This window comes from Buteo buteo, chromosome 4, assembly GCF_964188355.1.
Source record: "Buteo buteo chromosome 4, bButBut1.hap1.1, whole genome shotgun sequence".
Classification (NCBI taxonomy): Eukaryota; Metazoa; Chordata; class Aves; order Accipitriformes; family Accipitridae; genus Buteo; species Buteo buteo.
Window position 1 is genome coordinate 4,662,722 of NC_134174.1, and position 20,075 is coordinate 4,682,796.

The 20,075-nt window shown below is 45.2% G+C and overlaps 1 protein-coding gene across 1 annotated transcript in view; it reads right to left on the reverse strand.

The window, feature by feature from the left end:
- SFMBT2 (Scm like with four mbt domains 2) overlaps nt 1–20,075 on the reverse strand; it is a 117,359-nt gene that overhangs the window by 16,450 nt on the left and 80,834 nt on the right. The window contains exons 11-15 of the mRNA XM_075024618.1: nt 16,899–17,025; nt 10,522–10,635; nt 9,180–9,222; nt 8,534–8,604; nt 7,207–7,346 (exon numbers count right to left, since the gene is read on the reverse strand). Of these exons, the coding sequence (XP_074880719.1) occupies nt 7,207–7,346; nt 8,534–8,604; nt 9,180–9,222; nt 10,522–10,635; nt 16,899–17,025 (495 nt within the window). The remainder of the gene's footprint in view (nt 1–7,206; nt 7,347–8,533; nt 8,605–9,179; nt 9,223–10,521; nt 10,636–16,898; nt 17,026–20,075) is intronic.

Here is a 20,075-nt window from a genome sequence, read left to right on the forward strand (position 1 = left end):
CAAGGCTGCACAGGGTAAGTGCTAGATGCAATGAGAAGAGGTCCCAGATTGGATCGATGTGCCGAGTGTATTGTAGATGACACATCAGTCTGATATGGTGGCTGCATTAAATGCTGCTAGCTAACCCCCCAAATCTCCTGTTAATCAGTAATTTTCTTTGAGACAGACCCTCTCACCCAAAGCAGACTCCGTTCGCTGCATCCATACTGGCTCATTTTAATAAAAAATGAAAATAATTCTGATGGCTCAACCAGGTACAAAGTCACGTGTACCATTACAAACTGAACAGGAAATTTACATACTTGAGGTCAGCAATATGCTCTAAGTGTCTGAGTGCTGCGTGCCTCGACTGTATTAAAAGAATATTAATGAAGTCTACACAAAAAGAATTTGCAGGAGGTGTGCCTGAAACCCAGTCTGTGTCCACTCTGTACAACAAAACATATGTGCCAATCCATTTAATCCAAAGTCTCTGAGAATAAAAATGATTCCTACTATTGACTCCGGTAATCCAAGCTTTAATAGTCCACACTTGGCCTAAGGAGATAAATACAAGAAAAACAAATCTCTTCAGCAGCACCAGACCATGTGTTTGAACACTCTGCATTGTATGCACATGAATGACCCCACAGTGAGTCCACATTGGTTTTGATATAATTTAGCTCTTTACCTCACACCTGTTCTTAATTCTCTGGGGGCCTGCAAATGATTTCAGTGTGGTGAGCGTTAAGTTTCCCCAGCACCCATGAACGTGGTTCATCAGGAATGAAAAAGTGACTAGGTCATATTGCAAAGAGCAATGTGCTTATGTTTGGGGTTTTTTGGGGGGGTTTGTTTTGACTTTTTTTTTAATCCAGGAACCCGAGGATTTGCTAGCATTCTGAAAACTTTGTAGGATTAATCATTTTCAGGCAAGGGCTTCACTTAAAGCTGCATAGTACCATGTAAAACGGCAGTGGTTTGAGTTGCTTGGCTAGGTTATTTACTAGAAGCAAAATCTGATTTATCATTGGGTCCTTGGAAACATTATTTGAACCACTCTTCAAAAAAGTGCAATTAGAGATACCTAAAGCAATGCCTAATAATAGCACCAATGCCTTAGGCGGCTCTGATCATCCGTACATCTCCGAGCACTCTATGAGGAGGGGCAGAAGCACTCTCCCTATCTCACACAAGCGGAAACTACAACACAGATCTACCCAGAGCTCTCCAGCTGGTTCCCATCTCACCACACAACCCCGCTATACTAGTTACTAGCCATACTGATTCCCAAGGCAGCAAAAGAAAGCTTCTGAGTGAGCCCATCCCGTTGTTCATCCACATCTTTTCTTGCCTGCCTCTCACTGTACAAACTGGTGGGGCACTGGCCTCTGATGCAGAGACACTGAGACCCTACGTAGGGAAGCCAAAGGTGGGTTTTCAAAAAAACGTCAAGTGCCTGGGTAGCTCCCACGCTCAATCACAACTCATCAGATGTGTTCCTCGCTTAATCAACAAATCCAGGGAGTCATTAACACCTACGCAGGAGCTTGCTGGAAAGCTCTGCTTAAGCACACTTCTGCACCCACCCTGCTTGCTGGTGGGAAAGCCAGGAGCAGAAAGCAAGTGTCTCTTGCTGACCAATTCCCACAAACAGTGCTGCCCTGCTCCTTTATCAGGGCGATGGTGTTTGTATGAGTCGTCAGAACAGTTAGGAAATGAGCAAGAAAAGAAAACCCAACCCTGAAAATAACAGTGTGGCCATGTCTGGGCATTATCCCAGACACCTAATCAACTCCAGCCCTGCAAAGACACCCAAAATACCAGGACTCTTCTCAAAACCGGCCTGTCAACAGCAGGACTCTGTAAACTTCTAAACTCAGTTTAAAAAAACAGTGTTTTGTAAGAACAATCATTTCCCTTTAAGGGAAGAAAAAATGTTTTTTAAAACCTCTGGCTTTTACTCTTCTCATACCATAAGTCACTGGGTTTGGCATTTTACCCTACAGCAGAAGTCCATCACCATGTTAACAGTGTTACCTTCTAACAACATTATCGCTTCGTATTACACACTATTAAACACTAGGGAGAAACAAGAACACTGGTTCTTGTGGAAAAATTAACTGTGATTAAAGCAAAAACAGTGAAGAAACCTAGACCAGTTTCCAACCTTCTAATTTCCAACTTTCTCTGGAGATGGAAAGTTACTCCACCCCTATCAGACTGGTCAAATTTTGATCTGCTTCACTAAATTCCTTTTAGCCAGAGTGTGACCAGTCGGAGATTTTGGTAGTTTATTTTCAGCCCTCTCCACCAGGAATGGGTTGGGTGCAGCCAGCGGTGCCACAGAGCAGAGGGGTGGATTAGACACCACCAGCCTTTGCTGCTATGCACCTATGAGGTTTTACTTTGATACTGCTGAAATTTGGATTTTCAGAGTCAAGTAGGTTGGACTCACATCAGTGAGCACCACCACAAGCCTCTACCCAACCTTATAAGCACCTGACCTCTTAGCTATGAAGTTTTCCACGTCATAGATGTTCAAGTGCACAAGGGCCCTTTTCTGAGCATGTCCAGATGTGTCTGATGCCACTGGGCAGTTCAGCACCTTTCTTCCCACCACAGCTTTTTGGTATTCACACATTTCTCATCTCTCCACCCCTTTTCATTAGTGGTCCCAACCCTGGATGAAGCTTTCTCAGGAGGTATCACCATTGAGGTGCAGTTCAAAATACCATCATACCTCTTCTTCTGTTCAAGAGCCCAATGGTCAGCATCCTTATGAGGAGAAACTCAATTTCCCTCCTCTATCTGAGATATGAGCCCACATCTCCTACCTAACAGGAGAGACCCTAACTCCCAGGCTAGCCTCAGGCGGGACAGTAAACAGTTATTTTATTTTACTTGGAATAATGACGTGTCTGTGGGACAGAGAGAGAAGGGAAAAAAGAGTTGTTTTGGATTCTTTCATTAGATAATCAAGGATCTAAAAGTCAGCTTTTGTCATAGTCAAGGCTGCAGCACTTAAGTGTTGACATGCTTATGACAGTCCATGACATTTCAAAAATACAGATGTCCACATCCTAAGTTGGAGGAACTACTACAGCTGAGCTGAAGTCCACCGAGCAGTCTTGAGGAGGATGTTAGTGAACCCTCTTGCAGAAACGCAGTTTATATCCTTCCAGACTAGAGGTTTCTGCCATTCCAACAGCACTTCTGATGACTAATGATAGCGCTATCAGCCTGGCTCAATCATACACCTAAGGCTCAGTACAAACTACTTAATTTTCTGAGCACCATGATTTAATTATGCAAATTTCTTCTAAGAAGTCATGCTGTGCTCCAAAAAAGTCAAGTCGCAGAGTGCGACAGCCTTCCTTCACAAACACTGGCTGATTTCTCCTGTTTGCATCAGTTGGACAGTCACGTTACCTTTAAGTCCATTTTCTCTAGTTAAAAACTAGAGAAAGAGCAAAGTATCTTAAAAATAATAAGAGCAGTAAGCAATAAGACTAATTAATCTTTACAGCATATTTTCCTAAAATATGGTGGGTTATAGATCATCTGAAGTCTCAAAAAACACACCTCATTTTGTTTTACGATGTTGCTGTGGTAAGTTGCTGGTATAGATGGAAGAACTGTTGAGAAGTATTTTTCAGATATTCTGACCCAAGAACTAAATCTAAAGCTGAAAATGTGTTTATTTTAATTTAACTTAAAGTTAGCATTGATTACGTATCTTAGCCGCTATACAGCCACTAATTTTCAGCCCAGATGCAGTTATTGGATGGCAATAGTTGATATCTCCACTGTACTTGGCTCCAAGTTTCAATTTCTTTTCCAACAAGCATCTCAGGAATGAGATAAGATTTGCAGCTGATGTTAAACAACAGGCATTACCACCTCACTTGCCTCTTGCTGTGAAAGAAACCACAAAAGCAGGAACTTGTGCTGGCATCAGGAATAATGATCAGCTAGGCTTTAAAAATAAGTTTGGCACTAGATAGCACAAGAGTTACTTGTCACTCACCTAAGGCTTTGCATGGAGTCATGGATACACGCACACAAACACACACAGAATTAAAATCAGTATTTTTGATCATACTACCAAATAAGCTGCAATTGCTCTCAAGATTTTGCTGGGAAATCTTGCTCAAGGGCTGCCATTCTGGAAGGCGCCTTTGCAGTTTCCTCCCTGCAGAGCTCACCACCTCCGAATCCAACGCTAGGACAAAGCAATTGGGCAGAAATCTGGGGGGATGCAGTAACAACGCAGAACTCGGCAGAAACGCCCGTTCTGTTGGAAAAGAGGTGCTGCACAAAAGCAGACCTATCTGTGCTGCTTCTCTCCTGACATCCCAGGTGAGAATAGCCCATGCTATTCAAATGGAAGGAGATGCTTCTGCACCATCCACTGCATCAGTGGAGGGAAGGAAGGACAAGACCTTGGGGGAAAAGAGGGCTGAGGAGCATCATTAACTACAGTCGTGCTGCAATTTTTTGGTTGAGTGTGGAGGAAGGCAGAGGATGAGGAGCCACTTCTTAGCACCCAGCCAGGAGCAAGGTCTCCCATCACCTAGTGCTAGTGGGGAGAGGACATCTGCTCTCTTCTTGCTTTAGGTAATCCAGGCTGGGGAATGGGACAAGAGTTGGTTGCTCAGCTGGTTTTAGTCTGTGGTTTCCATCAGTGCCAAACACAGCAGCATCTCCGTCATGGAGACTGCTGCCCACTGTGAACTGGCTGGCAACCGGCACAGATTTTTAACTAGAGCGTCTCTAAAGGCAGTGAGTTATGGCTGGAGACCAGGGTGATTTAAAAAGCTCTCGCCAGACTGCTACGGACTCCGCTCTTCCTTTGTAGCTGTTGTTTTGAGTTGTCTTTCCCACCCTCCCCTGTGTGTTGCCAAAGTAAAGCCCATGTATAATTTATCTATTCCAGACAAGTTATGCTGATGCATAATTTACAATGGCCTGAAATTTTCCTATATAGTGAGAGAGAGATAATTATAATGCATTTGCATTCTTGGGGCCACATCATCAGCGGGTGTGAAGTGAGACGAAGGCATTGAGCTCAGCGCCGAGACTGCGTTCGGAGGGATGGGGACCCTTGCGAGCTCTTCAGCTGTGCAAAGCCTGGTGGCCGCGGTCTTGGGCTGGAGGAGATACCTCCTGCAATGTTCTCACCACTCAGCTCTGCAGTCCTTCTGGGTGCTCTGGCAGCTGCTACAGATCTTCGTCTCGATGCAGGGACGTCTTCTTTGCCACTTCTCGCCTCCTCCATGTGCTGGGTACCCCCGTCCTCGCCCCTGCCCATGGTTCTCTGAGCTGCTGACCCCTCTCTTGCCTCAGCAGCAGCTGATATGAACCAGGTGTTATCTCCCCTACAGCAACACCCTGAATGCCTTCTCTTCACCCTTTCCAGAATTTGGACCTGGTCCCCATGGCCAGAATGAGCTTGAATTTATCTGCAAAATAACACTGACCAATTCTGGGCCATTGCCATTGTCTTGCTCCTTGGGAAGTCGTTCCTGTCTCCAAAAGCAAGATGCCCATATCGCACTGACACGGCTCTTTGCTCCTTCAGCTAGCAATTCTGTAAGGGGGCAGAGCAAGAGAAAACAGGCTTTCTGTAGGAAACTCAGGTTGGTTTACACAATTGGTAATCGGTCCCATTCTTGAGGAATTTGGAGAAGCTGGTGTTAGTCTATGCAGCAAAGCCCTAAGATACAAGGGAAGGACATGGCACAAACTTTGCACTGCTTATGTTTTCAAAATCCAAATTCCAGGAGGAAAGGAGGAAGAAACATTAGCATAAGTACTGACTGTGCATGCCTCGTGTTTCCCCCATGTTGTTTTTTCATTGCCTGTTTTCCAAGTAGCAGCAGATTGCTAACGCTCGCTGTCAGCAAGCCACTATGGACTTGCTTTCAAATTTGGCAGCTGTCAACTTTTGCTCTGCAACCACTTTATCCTGCTTTCTGCTGCGGGCTATTTTTGACTTGCCTCTTTGAGACCCAAGTGTCCCACCTGCAGAGGCAGCTGGATTACTGGGGTTTCTTCATGGCCCAGCTTTCAACCATGCGAGACAACCAGCAGTACTGTTGCGCATAAAGCAGTGCACGTAGGTGATGAGGAAGTGAATGGGGACACAGGAGTCACCCTACAGTACAGTACAGAGGTGTTTTCAAAAGTAGTGGGTGATTTGGGAAGAATCTCACCTTCCAGGTGTTTCTCTTAAGGGCTGGGATTCATCTAATTTCAGGCAAGTCCAAACATCCTGAGCTGGGCACTGAGGGTCTTGCAAATCCATCAGATAAATGGACACCTAGAAGTTCCCATACTTTTCCACCAAGGGCAGATGGAGCTCAGATATGCTCCTGCATCCACATCAAGTGCAGTTCATAGAAGTACAGACCTGAAAGCTGGAAGATCTGGATTTCTGGAAGACCCAAGTCAAACTGAAATGGTGTCCAAGGCACCAATGGCACCCTGCTTATCCAACAGTACCCTCTTGTTGTCCTCTGCCACCTGCAGTCACCTTGCCTTTCATCTGTATATGGACTGTAACCTTTGTGGAAAACATTTATGCATTTTTTCAAACAAGTTAGCTTTTCTCTTGAGATCAACAGCAAGCGCTCATGGATTTGGCCCAAAGCAAGCATTGACTGGGTTGGGATGAAGTGAAGAGGCAGCGGTGCTCTGCCATCCCTGCTGCGTGGGATCAACCCATCCACATTCAGCAAGAGCTGGGCACACCACAGCTTCCACTCAGCCCATCGCACACAGCCCTGCTCGGCTTTCTCTCCTCTTCACTTTGGATCTCGATGGTTTGGGCCCCATCGGACCATGGTCACATATACAACAGTGTCACCCACACCGAATCTGCTGGCCCAACAGCATCGTGGATGCTGAGAAACAGGTTGATGGCAAAAACCGCAGAGGTCCTCTTTGGGGACGGCTCTGGTCAGAACATGAACTCTCTTGCACACAGTTAGACAAAACTTGCTCCCAACCAACAGAACTCTCCGTGTTTCAAAAATGGCACCTCTCCCATCAAAACCCACAATGCATATACCTACCCTCTCTTCCCAGCTTGCAGTTTTGACTTATGGAAACCACCAAGGAGCTCCAGGACAAATTTAGGTGCATTCTCTTCCAATTCTGGGCCTGGTAACCCATGACCCATGCTTTCCCCTGAAATCCCCCCAAAAGATAGCTGAGCCGTACCTCTTTGAGGACCAGCACGCACTTGCCAGGCCCGACAGACTGAGGTAGCTCTGCTATTCTGCCTTTGTTTAAATATGGACCTGAGAAGCAGCGGTGGTTGATGTAGAGCTGAGGGCAGCAGTATCTCCCATTGATGGTGCCTGCAAGGAGAAAGTAGCGTTGATGTGCGTGTGGTACTTTTGTACAATAAATCAAGGGCCCTTCTTCGTCCTCCTAGATGTGGGAAGGAGGGGAGAAGAGTAGAGGAGGCACAAAAAGTCTTCCTTGAGATAAAAGGTAGAGAAGCCTCTGCTACTTGAATCCATCCAACATGGGAAAAGCAAGTGTCTTTAATAGCAACCGATTTGGCTGCACACCCTACCGAAAGGAGAATCGGGAAAGGATTTCATTCATAATGTGACCCAAACCTCTTCCATAACTTGCATCGCAGATGGACATGAGCGACTCAGTTGCAACTTGCCAGAAAGGGAATGTATTAGCTGCCTCTCACAGATACGGAATCGGCTCAGGGAGAAAATTCAAGCGGAGAGCTCTACAAACCCCTCTTCAGCTACTGTCCAACCCAGTAAGCACTGCAGTACCATTCTCCTGACCCAACACGGGTCTACTGAGCAGTTTTCTCTGCCTGGGCTAATTACTCTGGGGTCCTTTATAGCCCATGGAGAGAAGTGTGTACTTCTAGATGCGGTCCATGTGCCTTCCAAGCGGTTATCCGCTTTTTGGTTATCGTACCCAAAAAGAGCCTGTTTCTCCCCGTTTGATTGTAATGGGGCCCTGGGATGTTGGCTCAGATGCCAATGTGTGTCCTGCAGTCTGCTGAAATAAAGTGAGTTAAATCCTGCCCCTCCTGCTGAGTCTATGCAATTAACTGAATGAATATTGCGCTCTCAGAGCCTCCTGCCATTGCTACAGAGGAGAAAAATTTGCCTTTAGCAGAAGCAGCAGCCATGCCACACGGTCTTGATGCTAACACAGGGACCCATTAAGTCCGGGTGTAAGCAATTTCACTGATGCCAATTAAAAAGTCGCATCCACCTCCACCAGAGCTTCATTAGCCCGGCCCTAACATTGTTAGCTGAAATGGGCAAGCTGCAGGGGAACTCCGCTAACCCCAGCAAGACACGATGCTCACGTGCAGAGGACCAGACCCTCCGTACACCAGAGGCTCCTCGCACTGGTGGTGCGTCCACACCACCTCACCGTCCCTGAGGATTTGGTCCTGTCTCCCCACCCAAATGACACACTCGATCCCTTTTTGGGGTCGTTCCCCTCCACACAGGCAACAGGTCCTTGAAATAAGGATCCTGCTGGTGCTGAGCAGCCTTACCTGTTGTGTCTGGCTGAGGAACCGGGCAGAGGTCATGAGGTATTTTCTCAACAGGCACTGTGGATGGTAACCTGTTAAACAGCAATTCAGTGTATTTTAATAGTGTCGGATGGGGCAAAGGGGCAGAACCAGCCTTCAGGCTGGACCCAGAGATATACCAGCACCCGCCTGGACCAAGGAATGGCGATACCTCAAAGGCAACACCACTTCCACATGGTTTATCCTAGCCCGGGGCCAGCATATTGCAGAAGGAAGAGACAGATTCACTCCTCCTCCAAAAATATACTCTGGTCTGTGAGCTTTAGCCCTTCAGGCTGCAAATATTCACACTTAAATCCCTTAAATTCTAATATCTAGAAACTGCAAGGGCTAGATAGGGAAATGCCCTCCTGGTACATGTTTGCCTTCCATAAGCATCCCTTATTGGCCATCAGACACTGGCCACACAGTCCCAACCAGTAAAAAATCTCTATTACAAAGATTTTCTAATAAGCTCACAAATATTTTAGATTTATAATAATCCCCTTGTCAGCTCTACTGCAGTATCTGGGCAGTAGTTAGCAAAGTCACTCAGCTGCTCTATTCCCTCCCCTGAAAGACCTGATGCATCCCTGTAAAAGTATCACCTTAAATAACAAAAACTTACTGCTTTTCTGGTTGCACAACTGCAATTCTTCTCTTCCTTCGCACTGCAAAAATGAATCAAGGAAGAAAAAAATAGTTTTGTACCCTTCTGTCCTATAAAGTATACCCATAATGCATAAAGAGCTGTATAAATGCACTGACTATAAAATGACTTCTAACACAATGAAATGGTACTTAATTACTATCGCCATCTTTTCTTGTTTTTTTTTTAAGTAAGTCACTACATCATTAAAACCTACTTTAAAGATGTAATAATACATTTAATCTTTCCTCTGGAATGCTAATATTGTGTTTTATGGGATCGGTATAAAAAAAATTAAAATAAAAACACAAATATTTTTCCATACAGAAACACATATGGGTAAGATTACGTTTTACAAGCATGATTACCTCCAGCATAATTTATCCCTAGCTATAAATTGTGATAAGGCTGCATAATGTTGCCATAGCAGTATTCTCCCAAATTAGGCCCCGGCTGCCTGATTTTTAACTTAAGCATATTTAACTCTTCAAAAGGGTTGACACATTTTAAAATTTGCCTTTCAGATGTTAATTAATATAAACAGCGAGGCTAATTTTTCGTCTGGTGGCTTGAGATCGGGGTTGGATAGTTTCTGCGAGGAACAGGAGAACACCACCAAGCCACTAGGTGCTCACAAACTGCCTTCAAATGCAAATGGAAAGGAAAGAAATTGGTCTTAATACACACTGGAGGCAGGACAAAACACAATGGGCTTACTTGTGCCAGAAGAGATTTAAATTAAACACTAGGGAAAACTCTGAGCTGGTAAGGGCAGTGAAATAAGGGGACAGATACCCTGGGAAGGAGCAGAAACTCCATCACAAGAGGCCAGCAAACGTTTCGTAATTTAGACGGAGAAGATCCTGTTTCAGAGAGGGAGCACCTGGATGGCCTCTTATGTCCATTCCACCCTATATTTTATGGGCTTTTTCCAATTTGAGGTCCTGTGTCCCTAATTCACTCAGCTGCCCAAGTGAATTCGGCTCGGCACAACGAAACCTGGTTTCACCCTGACAACCCCACCGCAAACCCACAAGCCACACTGTGCAATCCCAAACCACATAACAGCCTTTCCCAGTGCAAACAACCCCATTTTTAGAGGGACTGACCACACAGACAAGTACAAATTGCATAATACCAGTGCTGCGGAGTCTGGTCACTAAATAGATTTATTACTATTTATTACAGTACGCTTACAGCCTGGTTACCAGCCTGCTAGTTAGGTTGGTAGTTTCAAAAATTGGATTATAGACATAAGACAAACTCCCTGATAAATCCGTTGATGTAATATCTGTGCTGCTCGAGGTTTTCATGTACTTACAAACAGCTTTGTGTGGTGGAGTTAGGTTATAAGCATTCGCTTCACACCAGCCAACGGGGAAAATGTCCATAGACTCTACATCAACTATGTACTCTGGAGAGGGCATCTGTAAACCTATAAACACAAATTTATAATGTAATTTAGACATGGAAATACCAAGCCCACAGCCATCTGAGCATTCATCATGAACCAAGGGAAGCAAATGATGGAACATGTAAAAGTAAATCTGCTTCCCTGCATCAAAATCAGGCATCATTTCACCTTCGGTTTTGCACAGACAGCAATGATAAGGCTGTTGCATTTACAGTGCAACGTGATTCCTGAGAAAACCCCCATTAAGAGCACGCTAAGGCTGCACAGTGAAGCAGCCAAAGCCGGTAAGGTTAAACATGCGTGACCTTCCCCAACAAGACGGCCTGATTGCCCCCTTGGTTTTCTGTAGATTTGCACAAGCAAGTTAGCGGAAGGCCAGCTGGGTGCTTGCTCTTACTGGTAAAAAGAGTGCTGTAGCAGGATAATCGCTAATGCGATACGCCTTTATGGCCCAATGCCCCCCTGAAGCTTTTTCATGTAGTTCTGCCCCTGACTCGCTGTTTTTAAGGGTGGGAGATGGCCTCTCTTCTGTTTAGAAGTGCCGTGAATTCTCCTAGGGCTCCTCACTACAACATGACCTGATCACCCAAACAAGGGAGAGGCAGTATAAAAACCCCAAGGGGGACAGATGCACTAAGATCTCTGGCATAACACTGACTCCAAAATCCCACTGAAAATCTCCGCTTAAAGCAAGTCTCTTCCAGTTTGGTTATTATGTCCTATAGAAGACACTCTCCTGTCTTGGTTTATGTGGGTCACACTCAAAGCCCATTGCAGCAAATGGAAATATTCCCACTAGCTTTGAGTTCTTTTGAAAACAGTCTGGGTCCTGAGTCAAGACACCATTTAATTATTCCAATTCAAGTCCATCTGTGCTGGCATAGCCTGGCCAGCAACTTCACTCCCCTCTGCCACTTCCACCCTAGGACCTATAGCTCCAGCACCAGCGTGAGATGATCTCCTAATAAAAGAGACCAAAGGATCAGCAGCTTCCCCTGCAGCATCCTCGCCTTTGCATCTGTTACAGCATCTTTGCCTCCTGCTTAATGCAGCCGTGTTTGACTGTGCACAGCTAGATGACTACGGCAAACTTCCCACTAATGAATGTTCATCAAGGGCTTGCAGTGTAATTGAAACAGTAATTGAACTTTGTGATGGGAATGGCATTGAGGCTGAGATGCAGCATTTGGATCAATCTTGTCTCTAGTAATAAACTTGCTGCACTTTTAGAGTGCGTGGTTGTATGAAAACCCAATGGAAGCAGAAAAATAAGTGCCAGTGCTCACGCTGCTGGAGACAATAATTTAAAAAATGAAATCACGATGTCTACATAGGTTCATGGATGTCATCATGGTATTCCCCTGAGCCCTGCACCGTGTTCACGGATCGTACATTGAACATACAGTCTCTATTTCACTGGGATATGGGGAAGGGAAGACGACGGGATGAAGGCACACGATAGAGGACACAACCTGCTCATACGAGCAGCTGAGCCTCAATGCGAGATCTCAGCAGCTGGCATTCCCTGCAAAACCATCTCCCTCCACGAGGAAATACCAAGAGGTCACTGATCAGTTTGAACCTGACGAAAGCCGCACTCTCCAGTAGGCAAAACATTTTCGCCTAATGCCACAAATCCAGCCAAGGAACCGATGTGAGAACTGCTGAAGTCAGTGGCAAGACAGGCATGAAGTGAGCAAGCCATGGATCACGCCTGAAACAGAGCAAGAGATCAACACAGTCCCCACTGAAATTGCACCAGATCTGGGAAAATCCACTATTTTCATTACTGTAACTGTCTACAGTGTTATTCTGACCAAATTCCCTGACGAGCAAGGAAGCACCGCAATGTCTGTTCTCCTGCAACACCACTACTCCTCTTGTAAGACCACAGCTACTCTGTCCTCCCGGGCACTGCTTCTTCCCTCTGGTAACTGATAACCCTGCCTTCCATTTCTGACATCCTACTACTTTGTTTGGCCTCGCTCGTATACGTGGGAAACAGCTTGTCTGAGACTCATTAGTTTCATTTGCTGCATTTTACGCTGCCATCTTCTCAGAGTAAGAAACGTCCGTGAGATTTGAGAGGTTAAATGGAAAAGAAGACAACAAGGAGATTGGAAACAGGATGAGGAAAACCTCCGTCTCATGCTACGAAACTTACAGGATGGGCAGAATAGAGCAGCAATGCTAGAAAACTCTCAAAGGGAAAATTATGGAAAATCTCCCTGGTGAAGCGATTAACAAAAGGGTTTTCCTCAAATTCCTAGGCTGCGCAGAGAGTGTACATTATTACTTGTATAAATTCACACCGGAAAGCTTCAGCTTTAAAATCTAAAATGAACCAGTAAAAATTAACAATGCAGATGATGAGTAATAAAGTAGCAGAAAGTGATGGGATGTGCACAGCATCGGATCAGCCCTATGCTTCTTTTCCACCACGGGGGAACTATACTGCTGCTCATTAAATGCTCACCCTGAAGTTTACAGAGTTTTGCTACTGTACAAAGCGTGATTTATTAAGCAATGTTCCCTCATGTCTAACTCAACGCTGCTTAACTACTGTGTCCTGTTTTATGGCTGCAGTTTGGGCTGTCAAACAGCGAAACTGGGAGGGCAACAATGAAAGCTTCAGACACCCCCATGATAAATTGTGGGACCCGAGGTCTTCAGCGATGGGCTCCCATGGTACTTGGGAAGTCTTGCTGCTACCAGAATATAAATAATCAGTTAGAAACAGTAGTGTATTAATGGAGTCAAAAAAACACGCCACAGTTCAAGCCACATTTATTTTACAACTCTGCAAGCAGGGTTTTGGGGTTTTGTGTTTTTTTTTTAATGCCTAGTTTTAGCCTAACACTGTGCATACTGTAGTCATGTATTTCAACAGCAGCAAGGATTTCTTTTTATTTTTGCAGTCTTGCATCTCTTCCTTTTACTACAGATCATTCTATTCCTGGTATTGAGATATAAAACAAGTGTAAAGCATCTGTGTATCAGAACTCAAAAGACAAGGAGATGCACACAGGTTTTTTTTATGATAAGTTGTAAAAAAAAACCCTTTAAGAAATTAAAAGAGTAAAAGGCAGGGAGAAAGAGAAGAGGGAGGGGAGCAAGGTGGGAGTCTGTGGCCCTCTCCCTGCCTTTATCCAGGGTCTTGGAGGACTAGTTGATTTAAAGACCCAAGAAACAGCACTTCCTATTCACTATAATGGGCCAGAGTTTAGTGAACACTGAGTCCCTTTGAAAGTATTACAGCTTAGGGGAAAAAAAAAAAAAAAAAAGGATTCCCAAACCCCATAAAATCTGCATATAAAAGAGAAGGCACCTGGCCATTTAAGAAGGAGAGTTGCCAAAATGGGCCAGATTCCTTGACCAGATGGGTGTAAATTCGACAACAGCCCTAGTGAGAACTGAATTTCAAACAAGCATTGATTCCAGCTCTTTAACAAAAATATTTACCACGTGTCCAGACCAGGCTGCAGATGAGCTTTAGCCACCTCGAGTCAGAAGGCAACCAGTCGTCTCAGATGAAAAAAACAAAACCCGCCATTGCACACAGCTCTACCAAAAGCAAAGATCAAAAGTTGTATCTGCTCTGTACACTGGAGGTAATCACAGAGGACACAAACTGCCTGGGGTGTCAGGGATGGAGAAGGATGACAGCCCAGCTCTCCATCTCCCACCTCTGCTGCACTGGGGCGCACACCTGCAGCTCTGCTCTCCCCACACCTCAGCCGACCCAAACCCCGAGGCTTAGCAGCAAAGACACGAGAAGCACGAATGGTTTGGCCTGCCAAGCTTTAGGTCAAGAGGAATCTCTCTTTAGATAGCAACTGAGTTACAAATCTCTGAGAATGGGATTTATCACGGAGGCGTCGAGAAAGCCTTGTCTACCGTATAACGCTACTTCTGTAAAGCTAAACACCACAGAAAATCTGCCTTTCTTATATTATAGAACAAGCTGCTAGCACAGATGAGGTACTTTGGGTTACCTGACAACGTTTTTACTAACTTTAAGGGATTTGATTAGAGACCTTTCCTCCTGCACAAATTGCACTGCACACTGTCAGATGCTGAAATACTTCTTGGGTTATTATAATCAGTGTAGCATAATGCTGAAGGTGATGTGCCAGGTGATGATGAAGCAATACAGCTACTATCAATCTGGCTTCCACTGTCTTTCAGCCCCAAAACACTGAGAGCTGAGCATCTTGCAGAGGAGGGAAGGTGACTTTTTGTGCAGATCAGGCTTGAGACTTCATCTCACATGGGATCTCTGCAAGAACCTCTTGCTGTGAGCCCTGTTCCTCTGTCCTTTCTGGAAATCATGTACTTGACTATGGTTTGTTGTCCCATTAACACTTTCCTACCTGTTTCACCCTACAAGGGCCAAAATAAATTTGCATTAATGTCTGAGAACGAGGCTTCACACTGCTTTTGCAGAAACAATCTTGAGAGCAGCCCAGATTTAATGCACTTCAGGGGAATTACTCACGAGCCACCACACTGACCCCACAGACCATCGGAGAAGACATGGACGACTCCTTCCCTCCTTCCCACCTCCTGCTACAGAGCTCCCATGGAGCAAGCAGGTGTCGCTGTCTTTAGCAAAGGAAAGTCTTGCTCCATTTCCTTCTGATTCTGCTCTCTGCAGGACAACTCTGCAACCTGGAGCCCAGCACGAGCTTTGTTTCTCCCCATCCCTTCTTCCCGTTAGGAGACTGGGATACCAACACCATGCAGTACTCCCTGAGCTGCAGAACAGGACCGCGTCTTGCCTTCCTCCCAGCTGACTGAGACAACGTGCCACTGTATCGCCTGGGGTTGTACATAGCAAGTGTTTAAGAGACGCTGCTCTTTCACCAGCCCAATCTCTCAGGGATGCCGTGAAACATCTAGCGGCATCTATCAGAAATGCATAAGGAGAGCTGCGCAGTGATCTACCTATCAGCACGTGATTGCAGGCAGAGCGGTGGAGGTATTTTAACATCACATCTCCCTGAACCATCATGGTAGCTCAACCGAATGCATTTTATTTTGCAAATAGGGTGTTCCAGCAAGGTGTTGATTTTTGACTGCGTCAGGGCTGGCAGCACAAGTAATGACACATCTGCCTTACACATTCTTCAAGAGGCAGAAGCACAGATCTTAGAGGCTGGTGATGAGCAGGACTATGGGCCACTAGAAGTGCCTTTGATATTTTCATGGCTCTCCAGAAGAAAGCAAATCAGCATATTGTATTTGCAGTCGATGCTGCCCCAATTACTATTGATTTCAGAGGGAAACTGAAGCTCTTGTATTCATTACAGGTGAAGCCAGTAGCTTCAAACAACAGTGTGTTACCTTGATGGGTAAAAATTAAACTATGTTGTGACAAAGATACGTGCTACAACAAATCCATGGTTTATCACAAAAACACTTAAATGAGCATGGCTTTCTGCTCTCAGTGACTTTACAAATAACACTGGTTTTAAAGCAATAAGAAGAATCCCTGTGTTGTTCTAAATTACACTTACCTAAGAAGTCCTTGCCCAGATGAATTGAGAAAGAATGTCCCAAGAGCAAAACCACATTAAAAATGAGCTCATCTCTACCTCATTTCAAGAAAGGCAGAAATGGAAGTTTTTATACGGTATTATGCTCTGTTTTTCAGCACTCTCTTAAAACTGCTTGTACAGCAGTGGGTGGTGTTCTCCGTGGGATGATGGCTTTCTAAAGTCTGCGTTACAGAGTTACTGCCTACAAGAGCTCTCCTAGATCAGCAAAGGAAATCGTACAGTCACAGAGAGGAGGGATGTGAGCATGCCATGGCCACAGTGAGGAGCAGCATATAATGCAGAAGTTTTATGGGCCTAGGTGAAACAAAAGAGTGAAAGGAAGAGGAAGGAAGGAAGGAATGAGGTTGCAGGGGGACAGGAGATCCCACGAGAGCCTGTTGGAAATCACAGTGGAAGTCTCAGCCACACAAGGGAGGCAAACATCCATTCCCAGGATGGAGACCTATCATGATGGCAGTGAAGAGGTTTCTATCATCAACGGAGATCATGCAGACAGAGTCCACATGGATGGGAGGGTGGAAGATCTTGTGGCTCCCTCGTGGAGAGAGCAGGGGAAGATAATTCTTAATAACCTTTATTATTACTATTATAATCTATTATTATCGGTCAATGTGTATAAAAAGGAAAGGCTGGAGAAAGCAATATTGTGCAGAAGATGAAGGACAAAATTAAGAGAGCATTTGAGTGAACCACACAAACAGAAGAAGCCTTTATAGCACATACCTTCAAGGTGAAGCCACATTAACCGTCCTTTAACTGAGGTGATAGAAGCGACACATATCTCTGCAGGGTTCCTGGGGTTCACCGCCTCCAGCTTCATGTTCTTAGTAAAGCCACGGCTGAAGGATGTCTGAAAGAGTCAAGGACCAACACTGAAACATGGCACTGCAGCACTCCATGGCTTTAATTAGGCTGTCCACTGGGAAGCATAAATTTAGCATGGTTTGCTTTTCACTGGAAGTGCAGGATACACTGAAGAACACAAAGGCATCCAGATTCAACATGAAGCTACCCCGGACACCCGTATGAAAAAACAATGATGGCAACAAATCAGGAAGCAATGTATTTCATGGTTTACTCCAATCCCTAACTCTCAAAAGACTGGGAGGAGGTTACTCCACACCAGCTCCAAGTATATTTGAATGATCGCTAGCGATGCATTTGCTGGCCACTGTTGGGGGCAAAATACTACACAGAGGGTTCCCAGATGCTGTGTCTGAGCATCTTTCACCTTGCTAGAAGAAGCCTTGTAAAGCAAATAACCCACCTTGCCTGAGACCAGAGAAACTTCTTCCCACATTTAGTTGCCCAGGCTGACTGAGTCTGGAGAAATTTGAGTAACTGATTCAAGTTATGTTTTTCTTCATGGAGTATTTTAAGCTTAAGGTACAAGGTCCTTCTCTGTAGACTTTAGGTACGTTAGTTCATCAGTTGCAGGTGGGTGTTGATGGAGCCAGCTGTGTTTACTGCTACAGCAGTACCTTGTACACTTAAATACAGCACGAAAGAAACAGGTCTTTCATGGGTTATCTGAGACCCCCGCTGCCCTCCCACTCTTCTCCACTGAAGGCAAAGCCAGGTCAGGTATTACAACAATGATCCCCAAACGAGCGGTCATCACCCCAAGTAAGAAACACAGGACCAAAATGTGGGGTCACGAGCTTGCGAGAATGCAGCATCCCCCGTTGTACTAAGAGTTTGGGAGCCTGAGAGAAGCTGCAGTTCAAATCATTCAGGTGCCACCACTGTAGGCTAATACATGCCTGGGCAAACCGCTTCAGCCTGAGGTTGCCCTGGCCGTGTGATAGCAGCAGGCTCCTGACCAGTCCCAGGATGGCTCAGCCCTAACGTAACAAGCCACAGCTCCTCTTTGTGGTCATTGCAGGTGATCCCAACTGCAGAGGGATCCCGAGACCCTACGACCTCTCCAAAACCCTCCCCACAAGCCGAGCCTCAAGCTACTCTTCACCTACTTTCATCCTTACACTCTGTCCCTTCCAGTGTCCTCTCTTCCTTCACTTAAGGTCAGTCCCTTCCCCATATCCCCACCACCACTATTCCTGAAAACAGACTAATGAAATACCTGTGGCCATGCCACGGCTTCCTTTTCTTGCATTTTCCTCCCACCTGTCCCACCCATTCCACAACACATCAGCTCTGAGTGCTTGCATCTCTCTGCACACACCACCACAAAAAGGTTCCCCCTCTTGGCTGAGATTTTGGCTAATAATAATTAAGATGGGTAATAATTGTCACTGACTCAAAATGACACCAATCCCTCATGCAGCAGCTGAAAGCCAGACTCAAATTCACCCCTTCTGCTATTTGTACAGCACCCAGCACCACGGGCACTTCACCTTGAACAATCACTGGGAGCTCTTTGTGAGACTAAAACCTTCTAGATTTGGTCTTTTTTTTTTTTTTTTTTTTTTTTCATCAAGAGGCCTTCCAGGAAAGTGCTGCTACTCTCCAACATTGCTTGGCCCGTCACAAGCCTTGCTCAGCACACAGATCAGTCTCACCATGTAAAAGCTGCCAGTGGCCAGGACTGCAGAAAAGGAGGGTGAGTTTGTTTAAATGGCTTTTATGTTGCCTAACAAGGAAACATCATTTATCATCACACCGGTTCCTTTCATTGCAATTCGGTGCTGGAGGCTAATTTATACAGAATCAATGGCAAAACAGTTAGCTGGGAGTTTATTTTACTAAGCATTTGGTCATGTCAATCCATTTCATAACTGCCTCTCCTCGTTAAATATCCCCCCCAGGGAAACAGTTACAGCATATCCACTTCCAGCACCACGTCTGGCTGCACTAGGTGGAAGATGTGCTTGCAATACAGCTTCTATCAAAGAGCCGCTCACAGCCACGAAACAAATGGACCAACCTGCCAAGGAGGTTGTGTAAGAGACAACAGCGAAATTACATCTCTCTGCAGAGAACTGTGTTATCGAGAGTGAAAGAATAACAGACACATGTTCATCTGATGAATGTGTTTCCTTAAAAAAAAGGAAAAAAAAGTGCTTAGACCTGATTTAATCTTTGGAGCATATTACGCAGAAACTATTCTCAAGACGCCAGCGTTGAGAGCATAGATACATTACTTGACAAAACGAAGAGAGATATAAAGGAAAGGGAGAGGTGCTTGCAGAAGAGAAGAAATGCGACAATTGTTCCACTCTATTGGTGCGATGCAGCATTGTCCAGCTTCCCTCAGTGTTTTCAGAAATCTTCGCTTAAAGTCCCTTGAGGCAGAGAGTTTTGCATGGGATGGCACAATAAATGGGGCAAAGAAATCCTAACTCGGATTTGATTCCCAGGTCAAACTCTGTTGATGATACAGGTCCTCCGAATTTATTAATAAAAAGTGTTCAAATTCATCAATTCACCATCAAAGGTCTGTTCCAAGCCAGGCTGCCCTTGGGTCACCACAGATGGGGAAGGCAATGCAAAACCATGGCTGGTGTCTTGTGAGACCGTCTCCATTCTGCTTTTCACAAACACCCTGTCCCCCAGTCTTGTGACTTCTGAGTACAGCGAAAGGCTGTGTAACTCCTGGAGGAATCTCCTTGTCCACCGTTCACAACCCCACTTTATTTTGCAAACCCTTCTGCGGTCTTTTTAGGTACCACCACGTTTTTGGTTATTGATGGGATCTCAACTTCCATCAGCTGATGGGAGGAGGAAGAAGAGCACCAGGTTATTGGAAAAGGCAGAAGGCTACATCTGCCTTTCACCAAGTGATGAATACCTGTCGGATCAAGCCATGCCAGACTGTCATTGCCAGAAAAGACTATTTCAAAAGCTCTGAATGTTGATGGCCTCCAGCATAATGATGTGCTGCTCGCTCTCACATCACTGTTGCTTATCTAGAAAGCACATGAACTGTCCCAAAGACCA